This window comes from Hemitrygon akajei, chromosome 17 (genome assembly GCF_048418815.1).
Source record: "Hemitrygon akajei chromosome 17, sHemAka1.3, whole genome shotgun sequence".
NCBI lineage: Eukaryota > Metazoa > Chordata > Chondrichthyes > Myliobatiformes > Dasyatidae > Hemitrygon > Hemitrygon akajei.
The window spans coordinates 3008036-3020332 of NC_133140.1; the positions used below are offsets into that span (position 1 = coordinate 3008036).

General features: G+C 43.1%; 1 protein-coding gene across 2 annotated transcripts in view; it reads right to left on the reverse strand.

Annotated features, from left to right (window-relative positions):
- LOC140740441 (septin-7-like) overlaps positions 1–10970 on the reverse strand; it is a 103532-nt gene extending 92562 nt beyond the window's left edge. Inside the window, exon 1 of one of the 2 annotated variants that reach the window (XM_073069575.1) lies at positions 10715–10970. In XM_073069575.1, the coding sequence (XP_072925676.1) occupies positions 10715–10753 (39 nt within the window). In that variant the 5' untranslated portion in view covers positions 10754–10970. The remainder of the gene's footprint in view (positions 1–10714) is intronic. The other variant, XM_073069574.1, reaches the window with a different exon arrangement.
- Between the last annotated feature and the right edge of the window lie 1327 nt (positions 10971–12297).

Here is a 12297-nt window from a genome sequence, read left to right on the forward strand (position 1 = left end):
TTCACACACTGTGAGCCTCTGATCCATTCTCCCGAGTCGATCCTCCAAGCCCCCACCTTCCTGTGGGTGCACAATGCTCTTTCAGTGTCCCATGGTGTGTCTGCTGGTGTCTCATCAGACTCCCTTTTTATCTCCCCTGACGGGGTACCAGCTATCCATCATGTCCATCACCTGGCGCCTCCTTGCTGTGTCAGCAGGGATCCACACAAACAGGCCAAATGTCCTTGGCGCTAAAGTCAACAATTAGCGATGGAGCCATAATACTTAATCATCCATGAAGCCATAACTTTAAATCTTTGTCTCTCTCGCATCTGCAGCAGGATGCCTCCTCCCCCCACTTCTTTATCGCTCTCTCTCTCGTTAGCAGCATAGTTCACAGGGGGGTTAACTCTGGACCCCATCTCCATCTGGTTTTCTCATCACACATCACAATTGCTTAAAGGAAAGTTACACCCTACAGATTGCAGTGAGAGTAATTCAGAAGAGGTAAATTTGTAAGTTTTGATGTTCACTGGCGCCATCTTGTAATATAAGATAGAGGTAAAAATTGGGAAGGTAGAGAGAGCAAAGAGGTCTGTGATCAGCTCAAGACAGGAGAGGCTGTGTGAACAGGGCATGTTGAGACTTCTGGCGGGACGAGATTATAAGGCACTTGGCAAAAAACAATTAAATGCCATCTGCCTAACACTACTCATCATCAGCTGAGACACAACTACAGTGCCGAAATCTACAATTGTACACTTGATACGTCAGCAAGATAAACTATGAGAAGAACGGGTATTACATGAGGGACAACAGGGAACATCTCAAAAACAAAAGCGCAAAGGTAAGGGTCCAGATGTTGAAGATGCCCTCAGTTAATGGTTTTCTATTGTAACTGGACGAGGTGAGGGTGCCAATAAATCAATGTAAAAAAACAAGTCAGAAGAGTTGCTAAGAAGCTGCATCACGAAGATTTTAAAGCAATAGATGGTTGGTGTCTTGATGGAAATGTAGGCATCACATTAAATTCAAGAAAGCACACTGCATGTAAGAGTGCTGATGCTAGAAGTGCAGAAACATGGAAATCCACAAAATTCGCCAACTTGCTTCAAAAATTTTCTGCAGATGTTATCTACAATGCCAATGAAATAGGCCATTTTTATTATCCCACGCTGGACAGTTAGTTCCCTTTGCTACAAACACGCAATACTGTCAAAGAAAGCAATGGATCGCATAACTGTGTTTGTTGCGTTGTTCAAATATGTCAGGAACTAATGAAAATAAATTGTTGGTTATCAGAAAAAGAGTTCAACCTCAATGCTTTAAGGGGCTAAGAATGAACAGTTTACCAATCAAGTACTATGCTAATAGGAATCCATGGATGTCTTCCGAAATTTTTAAGAAATAACTGATGAGTTGGAATAAGGAGCTACAGCAGAAATCAAGCAAAATTCTTCTGCTTGTTGACAATGAACAGCACACTCCAATGTAGAATTTTTGAGAAACATCCAGTGGGAATTTCTGCCCATCTTTACTGCAACCACTGAATATGGGAATTAGGAAATTTATTGTTGAATTATGATATTACTTGAGGCAGGAAGGCAATCCATTATGTGCAATAGTGTCTGCATTGAGTTTGTTCATTTATAGTCAAAGGAACATGAAAGTGTACATGGGATGAATTCTTTTGTTGATAACTATTAGGAAATGGTACACAGCTTTATAGTACTGTAGTAGTATTAGTACTGTTCTAATTTTATCTGCATTTCATTTAAATACATTGTGTTACTCAGTTAAATAGTAGTTTGTCCTTTTTATACCTTTTTAACTTTTCCATGAAATTTGGGGCAGCTGCTTAATTGGGGCAAAACATACAAGTCCCGATTAATGAGCTCCAAATAGCCAGAATCCACTGCATATGGCATTAGCAGGAAGGGTGACGAGGTCCTGCAAAGTGAGTTCATGGACGTAAGTGCTAAGTTAGACAGGACCTCCAGGGTAGTGATCTCAGGATCGATACCTGTGCCACAAGCTAGTCAGGATAGAAATAGAAATATAATACAGTTTAACATGTGGCTAATGTGATGGTGCAGGAAGGAAGGCTTCAAACCTTGGAATCAGTAGGCACTCTTCCAGGGAGGGTGGGACTTGTACAAATGTGTCAGAACTGGAAGGGGATCAAAACCCTTGGGGGAAGGTTTGCTAATGTTGTTGGGGTGGGGGATGGTTAAACTACATTTGAAGAGGGGTTGGAACCACAGTGCCAGGGCAGCCAGTGGAGTGGTTGTGGGGAAAGTAGAAAGGACAGGATGGACAGTCCAATGTTCTACTGCTTTAGATGTGACAGAGTAGGAAATATTAAAGGAGGAGGGGCGGCATTACCAGTCAGGAAAAATGTCAGTGCAGTGCTCAGAGAGGACAGACTGGAGGGCTCCTCAATTGAAGCTATATGAGAGGAAACGAGGAATAAGGATAACTACATTAATGGGATTACATTTTGATCACCCAATAGTCAGCAGGATTTAGAGCTGTAAATTGGTAGAGATTGCAAATAGTTGCAAGAAAATAAGGTATTGTAATAAGATGATTGCAACTTTCAACATACCGACTAGATTCCAATACTATAAAGAATGATTTATGTTCAGTAAAGTTTCCTTAAAGGACCCAACTAGAGAGAGATTGACACTGAATCTCCAATTAGGGAGCGAGACAGGGCAGTTAACAGAAGTTTGCATAGAGGAACACTTTGGATCTCATAATCATTATTCCAGAAGTTTGAAGATAATTAAGAGGATAGAACTAGTTCTCAGGTTGAGGTTCTGAATTGGAGAAAGGCCAGTTTTGATGCCATCAGAAATGATAGAGCAGGTGTGGATTGGGATGGATTATTTTCTGGTTAAGGGATGCTTGTTCAGTGGGAGGCCTTCAAAAGTTAAATACGAGAGTACAGAGTGTGTACGTTCCTGTTAGAATTAAATCCAAGATCAATAGGTTTAGGGAACTTTGGTTTTGGAAGGACCAAACAAATGAGATGCTTCAGGAGTACAATAAATGCAAAAAAAAAGCTTAAGGAAGATCAAGACAGCTAGAAGTTGTTAGTTTGCTCTGGCAGACAAGGTGAAGGGCTTCTACAGATATATCAAGAGCAAAAGGACAGCAAAACACAAAGACATTCCACTTGAAGATTAGTGTGGCCATCTATGCATGGAGCCCAAAGAGAATGAAAGAACTTAAATGGATTTTTTTCATCTGTTCTTACTTGGGAGGTGAATGCAGTGTCCATTGAACTGAGGCAAAATAGTAGTGAGGTCATAGACTATATTAGGAGGTGCTTGCCATTTTGAGGCAATTTATTTTTATTTTTGTTTTATTTTAATGAGACACTGGGTGGAATAGATGCTTCCAGCCCTTCAAACCACACCACCCAGCAACCTCTCGATTTAATCCTAGCCTAATCACAGAACAATTTACAATGACTAATTAACCTACCCCAACCGCCTTTGAACTGTGGGAACAGAGCACTGAGGGTGGTCACGGGGACAACAAACATACAAACTCCTTACAGACAGCAGCGGGAATTAAGCCAGAGTCACTTGTGCTGTAAAGCATTGTGCTAACTACTATGCCACCCAAATCAGGCCTAGGGCCTGACAAGGTGTCCCCTCAGGCTGCAGAGGCATTACAGAGGTATTTAAAATGTCTTTTAGCATTGGTGAGGTGCCTGAGGATAGCTAATTTTGTTCAGTTTTTCAAGAAAGACTAAGAATAAAGCAAGAAATAGTAGGCCAGTGAGCACAACATCAGTAGTGGCTAAATTCTTGAAGGTATTCTGAAGGTCAGAATATTTAAGTATTTGGATTGACAGGGCCTGATTCAGAGTAGTCAATATGGCTTTTTATGTGGTAGTCAAGTCCAACAAATGGTATAGTATTTTGAGTTTAGCAGGAAAGTTGATGAAGGAACATCAGTAGACTTCGTCTACATGGACTTCAGCACAAGGCCTTTGTAACAAAGTCCTGTTTTGGAGGCTGGTCCAGAAGGTGCAGTCGCTCAACATTCAGGAGAAAGTAGTAAATTGTATTCAACATTGGCTTATCAGGAGAAGCCAGAGAGTAATTGCTCATAGTTGCCTCTCTGACTGAAGGTCTGTGACTAGTGGTGTGCCGCAGGGATCAGTGTTGGGTCCACGATAATAATGACTTGGATGCCACTGTGATATACTTGATCATTAAATTTGTGGACAGTGAGGAAGGCTACCAAAGCTTCCAGCAAGATATAGATCAGCTGGAAAAATGGTAAGTGTTATTTAATGCAGGCAAAAATGAAGTGTTGTAATAAAGAGGACTAACTAGGGTAGGACAGTGAACAGTAGGGCACTGAGAAATGTAATAGAACAGAGAGATCTGGAATACAAATCCATAATTCCTTTTAAGTGCTGTCACAGATAGACAGGGTTGTAAAGAGAGTGATGAGCACACTGGTCTCATTAGTCAATGTACTGAGTACAGGACTTGAGATGTTTATGTTAAACTTGTATAGGACTATCAGTCTGAACTTGCTACCATTTCCAACATTTCCTTTTATTTCAGGTTTCCAGCTGCTGCTGTGTTCAAAATCTCAGTTTCAGCAAACTTTGGTGCATTGTGCAGTTAGAAATAGAGGCAATTAGTTAAGGGTGAAAGGTGAAGCATTTCAGGAGAGCATGAGGGTGAATTTCACTCAGAGGGGGGCTCAAGTGTGCAATGAACTGCCAGCGGAAATGGTGATTGCAGATTCAACTGCAACATTTAAATGAGGTTTAGACATCTAAGTCATGGATGGCAGGTGTATGAAGGGCTATAGTTCAGGTGCTGGTGTATGGGACTAGGCAGTATATTAGGTATATGATGAGGGTAGGGCAGTGGATGTTGTTTACATGGACTTTAGCAAAGCATTTGACAAAGTTCCTCATGAGCGACTCATCCAGAAAGTCATGAGGCATGGGATAAGTAGAACCTTGGCTGTTTGGATAAAAAATTGGCTTCAAGGAAGAAAGCAGAGGGTAGTTGTGGAAGGAAAGTATTCTGCCTGGAGGTCGGTGACTAGTGGAGTGCCACAGGGATCTGTCCTGGGACCCCTGCTATTTGTGATTTTTATAAATGACCTGGATGTAGAGGTGGAAGGATGGGTGAGTAAGTTTACGGATGACACAAAGATTGGAGGAGTTGTGGATGGAGCTGTAGGTGGTCGAAGGTTACAAGAGGATATAGACAGGCTGCAGAGTTGGGCAGAAAAATGGCAGATGGAGTTCAATCCGGACAAGTGTGAGGTGATGCATTTTGGAAGGACAAACCAGAAGACTGAATACAGGATTAATGGTCAATTACTTAAGAGTGTGGATGAACAAAGGGACCTTGGGGTTCAAATCCATACATCCTTCAAGGTCGCTGCACAGGTTGATAGGGTAGTTAAGAAGGCCTATGGGATGCTAGGCTTCATTAACAGGGGTATTGAGATCATGAGTTGAGAGGTCATGTTGCAACTCTACAAATCTCTGGTGAGACCACACTTATTTTTTTCAATTCTGGTCACCTCATTATAGGAAGGATGTGGAAGCTATAGAGAGGGTGCAGAGGAGATTTACCAGGATATTGCCCAGTTTGGAGAACAAGTCATATGAAGCAAGGTTAGCAGAGCTGGGACTTTTCTCTTTGGAGCGTAGAAGAATGAGAGGGGACTTGATAGAGGTCTACAAGATTATGAGAGGCATAGATAGGGTGGATAGTCAGTACATGTTTCCCAGGGCACCAATAGCAAACACCAGAGGGCATATGTACAAAATTAAGGGAGGGAAGTTTAGGGGAGATATCAGGGGTAAGTTGTTGTTGTTGTTTTTTTTTTATTTTTTACACAGAGGGTTGTGAGTGCCTGGAACGACTTGTCAGAATAGTGGTGGAGGCTAAAACATTAGGGGTATTTAAGAGCCTCTTGGACAGGCACATGGACGAAAGAAAAATGGAGGGTTATGGGGTAGTGTGGGTTTAGTACTTTGTTTTAAAGGATTATATGGGTCAGCACAACATGGAGGCTGAAGGGCCTGTACTGTGCTGTAGTGTTCTATGGTTCCATTAGCTCAGCATAGAGTAAATGTACCAAAGGCCCTTTTTAGTGCTATACTGCTCTATGACTGTGTGATACCAACAGTGGAAGTCTTAGCTGAGTGATAGCCTGGCCTGATCAATAACAAGTGTGCCTCAGAGTGTTGGAACTAGGAGTTAAAACCCAAAATACTCTCAGGAGAGAGAGAGAATACTGAATTCTTGAAATGATGAAACACAGACTGGAGGGACAGGTTATCAGCATTAACTTCGTACTACTCCATTTTATTTTAAGCGTTCAGCACCTCACAGTTTCAGCAAACGTCTCCTCTCTGTCCTCATTCATCTCCATTTATTTATATCTGCTCTGTATAATTATCAAGTATTCATCAGCAACAGCATCCATACACTACAACCAAGTGTGTCACTGCATTCCCTTGGTCACACACATTCCATAGACTCAATTGTTAACTTTCCCTCCCCTCTTCACAAATGTCATTCCACTAACATTTTCAGCATTAAAAAAAATTTCAGACTTCCAGCATCTCCAATTTTCCGTTTTCACACTACACTGACGAAATGGGCCCTCTTATATTTCTTTTCTTTTTCTGTTAACTGTTTGTTAAAGTTGAAATATTGGTAAATATAGTTCCTTTATAATTAAATGCCAGTGGCCGAAGTGCCAGTTCCTGGCAAACAATAGCTGTGTATGGGGCAGTATTTACACACCATTTATTCAATGCTCCTAATCGGAACATTCCAACTTTCCTGATTGGTTGAACCCAAATCTTACTGACCCTACATGCAAGTTGCTTATATAAGGTGGCCTTCTCACCACTGAGTCATGCGGCTATTAGCAGAGTTAGCTAAGAAGCCAAATTGTATATGAGCCCTGGTGAGAAGGTTACACTATGTATACAAACTGTACACAAAATTCTGGAGGAACTCAGCAGGTCAGGCAGGTTCCATGGAAATGAACAGTCAATGTTTGAGACCCTTTCTCATTGTTTTTTATTGTTGTCTTCTTTATCTTATTGTGTTTGCTTTCTGCTGCATCAGATCTAGAGTAACAAATTATTTTGTTCTTCTTTACACTTGTGTACAGGAAATAACATTAAACAATCTTGACTCCTTTCCCTCTGGAAGTGGAGGATGTGCCCAGATTGACCTCCACTTCACAACTCCTACATTTCTTCTGCCCATGTTCTCCAACTGCTCCCACTGACTAACTGACCAAACATCCTTTCTTACAGCTTATCCCTCTGATCACTTTTTTTAAACCCTATCAGACAATCCTTCTTCCACCCTCACTGTAGTTTAACGAGTTCCTATCCCCTTCTGCCCAGTTCTGACAAAGGGTCTCAGAACTGAACCATTAATTCAATTTCTCTTCCCTAAGATATAGCTTGACCTTCTGGAAATATTCCACAAGCCAGGAACTGACCTTCATTGGGACTGGGAAAGGATTCAGGTGTAGGGAATGGTCGTTGTGCAAATAAGAATGAGAAGAAAGGAAAAATGTGTGCTCAGAGTAGAGACTATAACAGAATAATACAAACAATGGTGGTCATTGTCTAGGACAGGGTAGGCAACCTACGGTCCGCGGGCCAGATCCTGCCAGTGAAGGTATTTTCACCAGCTCGTGAGCAATTTTTTCTTATTCTGAGTGTTTCACACAACCACACTGATGGGCATGCATGGCGTCTTGTTTCACTGGCCCCAGGTTCCGTTTTGTTCCAAACCAAACACTGGTATATACGAATGACAGGAAGGCAGACTACCTTATTAATGTGTATTAGATATTCTCCATGAACGCGCAGGTTTTCAGATGGGATTGTTCAAATTTGTAAACAGAAACAGCATCACTGTGTTTTAACAAGAAATCCACGCTAAATATCCAGATACTTATATGTGCTATGATACTTGTTGAATAACTCACGTTTCGAAATAAAATCGAAGAAAAAAATTCCAATGGCAATGAATGCAAAACACAGGAAGGTAGACACTGAGTGACGAAATTTTCAAGACACTTGGACACTGGATTACTTCTTCATCAAGCAAAGCTGGGAAAACAGTTTGTCTCATTTGCCTGGAAAATGTTGCTCTGAAGAAGGTGGCAAATATCAGGCGACATTATGAAACCCACCATAGTGGAAATTTTAACAAGTTTACTGGGCAAACAAGGAAAGATGAAGTTGAGTGAATGAAGGCTAGTTTCGGAAAACAAATATCATTTTTTGCCAAGAAAAGCAGTGAAGATGAAGGAAATAGCCGTGCCAGCTACGAAGTTTCAAAACCTATTGCAGAAAAGATGAAGCATTTTACAGATGGAGAGTTTGTCAAAGAATGTTTACTGACAGTGATGGATATTGTTTGTCCCTGTAAAAAAATCTTTACTTGCATCTATCAGCCTGTCAGCAAGAACGATCACACGGCGAGTTGAAGAAATGTCAGCAGATGTTAAAAGTTGTTTAAGTGATGCCTGCAACGAATTGCAATTTTTTCAATTGTGCTTGATGAGAGCATAGACTTGACAGACACTGCTCAGCTTGCAGTGTTTGTGCGAGGAGTGACCTCAACTTTTCAAATTTTTGAAGAGTTTATTCAATTAATTCCTATGAAGGGCACAGTTACTGGAGCAGACATTTTTGAAGCTTCGTTGAAAATGATGTCAGAAATGAAACTTAATGTGTCGAAGCTAACTGGCCTCACAACTGATGAGGCACCAGCAATGGTGGGACAGAAAAAAGGCATCGTCGCATTGCTGCAAGGACAAATGGAAAACCTTGGAATTGCACAGATACTGGTTAAAATTCATTGTATTATCCATCAAGAGGCATTATGTGCCAAGTCTTTAAAATTAAGGGATGCTATGGATGTTGGTTTGAAGGCAGTGAATCTGATCCTATCTCATGGATTGAATCATCGCCAGTTTCAGCAGTTTTTGTTGGATACGGGGGCAGAATATGGGGACCTGGCTTATTTCTGCAATGTACACTGGCTTAGCCGAGGGTCAATGCTGGAAAGAGTATTTGCATTGCATGAAGAGGTGGCAATATTCCTTGAAAGCAAAAATGAGGACACTTCACATTTTTGTGATCTTGACTGGCTTGCAACCTTGGCATTTCTTGTTGACATTACATCTCGTTTAAATAACTTGAATTTATAACTTCAAGGAAAAACAAAATCAGCTAATACATGATAGGTATGGTCACATTGTGGCCTTTGAAAGAAAGCTGCAATTGTGGGAGTACCAGCTTCAAAAAGGAAACTGTGCACATTTTCCCACTTTTCAAAAAAAGTAAAGCACAAGATCCAGGCATTTTTATGAATATGATCGAAGAATTCAGAAAAGAGTTTTCAACTCGTTTTGCTGATTTTTGCTTGCATGCAAATGAGTTCACGCTGTTTGCTACTCCATTTGATGTGGAAGTGGACACTGCATCAGAAATTTTTCAAATGGAATTGATTTGACATGCAGTGTGACGACATATTGAGATCAAAAGTTTATTCTGAAGATGTGTCAGTGCTTGACTTCTATAGAAAATATATTCATCCAAGTGGGAAGTATCCTAACTTAGTGGACCATGAAAAAAAGATGGCATCATTGTTTGGCAGCACTTATCTATGTGAGCAATTATTTTCAAAAATGAAGCACACCAAGAACCATCTAAGAAGAAGACAGACTGATGCCCATCTGGAAAATGTCTTGCTCTTGGCATTAACAAAACTGACACCCAATATTGAGAAGCTTTCAATCAACGAACAGCATCAAGTTTCACATTGATTTATCATCTGTTTGCATTAAAATTTTCTTTTTTTATTGCACTTAATTTACCACTATTCAATGTATCATGTTCATACATTTCATGTTTAAAGATTCTTTGTGTCCTTTTAATAGATTCAAAAGATGCCTTGATTGAAATAAACTGCAATTAAACTGAGTTCTTTGATTACTAACTAGCATCCTTGGTTAAGCACAAATGATTTTCTAACATTACTAGATGTATTTAAATGGATAATTCCCATCTTTCAAGTTTTTTATGGCATTTATCTGGCCCACAGTCTGCTCATTAATACACGATCCAGCCCACAGAAGTAAAAAGGTTGCCGACCCCTGGTCTAGGGCAAGTAGGAAGTGGCATCAGCCTCGGGAGTAGAGGCTCACACACCAAACACATAACTTATCAACTGGTTAGGGATAGTCACTGCTGAACAGAATTCAGTCCTCTCCCCTCTCCACTATCATCTCTACCCAAAACTACAAATACCTCTTACACAGCCCATCTTACATCATGTCACCCTTAGAATTACATCATCTTCCCTCATCTTTCCAGCATCCTCAACATCACCCTCAGCCTTCACATCACCACCCAACCCTTACACAAGACTCCCGAGCAACCTATCCCAACCCCTCAACTTCTCACCGGACCCGTAACTCACAGGTTCCTCCATTCTACCCCCCAGCCCCCAACTCCTACTCCCTCCTCCTTTGCCTGCACTCTGGCCATCGGGCCCTTACCTAAATATAGGCGACCTCAGCCCTGCCTATCTCACGCTTCCCACACCATCCACCTGCTCTCTGCCACTATCACCCTTTACCATTCTCCTCACCACGTCCCCAGTGACCCCATCACCGGACCTCCTCCACTCACCGTAAGGCCGCTAGAAGCAGTTTCGGGCCGTTCAATCATGGCAGAACGAGGACCTATGCCCAGGGGTAGCAGCGGGAGAACGGGGCGTATACCCGGCGCGGCCTCGGTCACCACGACTCACTCGAGCTCCACTCCAATGTGTCCACCCCGCCCGGCGCAAGCCCGCCGACGTGCTCGCGATTCACTGTGCGCGTTCACTCAGTGCCGTCCCTGAACGCGCCCCCGCCGTGCGTCAACCGTTTGGGCGCACAAAGTACAGGCGTCCCTACCCGTGACGTAATCAGGGCAGGGTGCTGTTGATTGGCTCCGGGGGAGGGGGGGGGGGGAGAGAGGAGGGGGGGGGGAGGGGGGGGAGAGAGGAGGGGAGGGGAGGGGGAGGGGGAGATGGAGAATGAGGTGGATAGAGGAGGGGGGAGAAAGAGGGTGGAGGGGAGAAGGAGAGAGGTGAGGTGGAGAGGGGGAGATGGAGAGACAAGGAGGGAGGTGGAGGAGTGGGAGGTTAGTGGAGAGAGGGGGATTAGAGAGGGGAAGTGGTGGAGAGGGGAGGTGGTGAGGTGGAGAGAGGAGGTGGTGAGGTGGAGAGAGGAGGGGGTGAGGTGGAGAGAGGAGGGGGTGAGGTGGAGAGAGGAGGGGAGGTGGTGAGGGTAGGGGGAGGTAAGGGGGTTGGTGGAGAGAGGCGAGGGAAGGTGGAGATGAGGGGGAGGTGGTGAGGGGAGGGGGAGGTGGTGAGGGGAGGGGAGGTAAGGGGGGAGTTGGAGGAATGAGGGGTTGGTGGAGAGAGGCGAGGGAAGGTGAAGAGTGGAGACGGGAGGTGGAGAAAGGGGGATTGGAGAGAGAGGGGGGAGGTGGACAGAGGAGGGGGAGGTGGAGAGAGGGGGGAGGTGGAGAGAGGGGGGAATTGTTCTTTTCCAATCAGTTCTGGCCAACTCCTCTCTCATTTCTCTACAATTCACTTCACTTCGCTGTAATACTGATACATCAGAATTTAGCTTCTCCATCTCAAATTTCATGGTGAATTTGATCATATTCTGATCACTTTCCTCTCAGTTATTTTACCTTAAGCTCCCTAATCAGGAAGGGGTCAACCACTCTCTGCATTAAAAAAGACTTACCCCTGATATCTCCTCTGTACCTACTTCCAAGCACCTTAAAACTCTGTCCTCTTGTGTTAGCCATTTCAGCCCTGGGAAAAAGTCTCTGACTATCCACACGATCAATGCCTCTCATGATCTTATAGAACTCTATCAGGTTATCTTATAGAACCTCTCAATCTAATTCGCTCCAAGGAGGAAAGGCCAAGTTCACCCAACTTATTCTCGTAAGGCATGCTCCCCAATCCAGGCAACATCCTTGAAAATCTGCTCTGCACCCTTTCTATAGTTTCCACATCCTTCCTATAGTGAGGTGACCAGAACTGAGCACAGTACTCCAAGTGGGGTCTGACCAGGGTCCTATATAGTTGCAACATTACCTATCGGCTCCTAAACTCAATCCCACGATTGATGAAGGCCAATGCACCAGAGTCAACTTGGCCAGCAGCTTTGACTGTCCAACGGACTCGGACTCCAAGATCTCTCTGATCC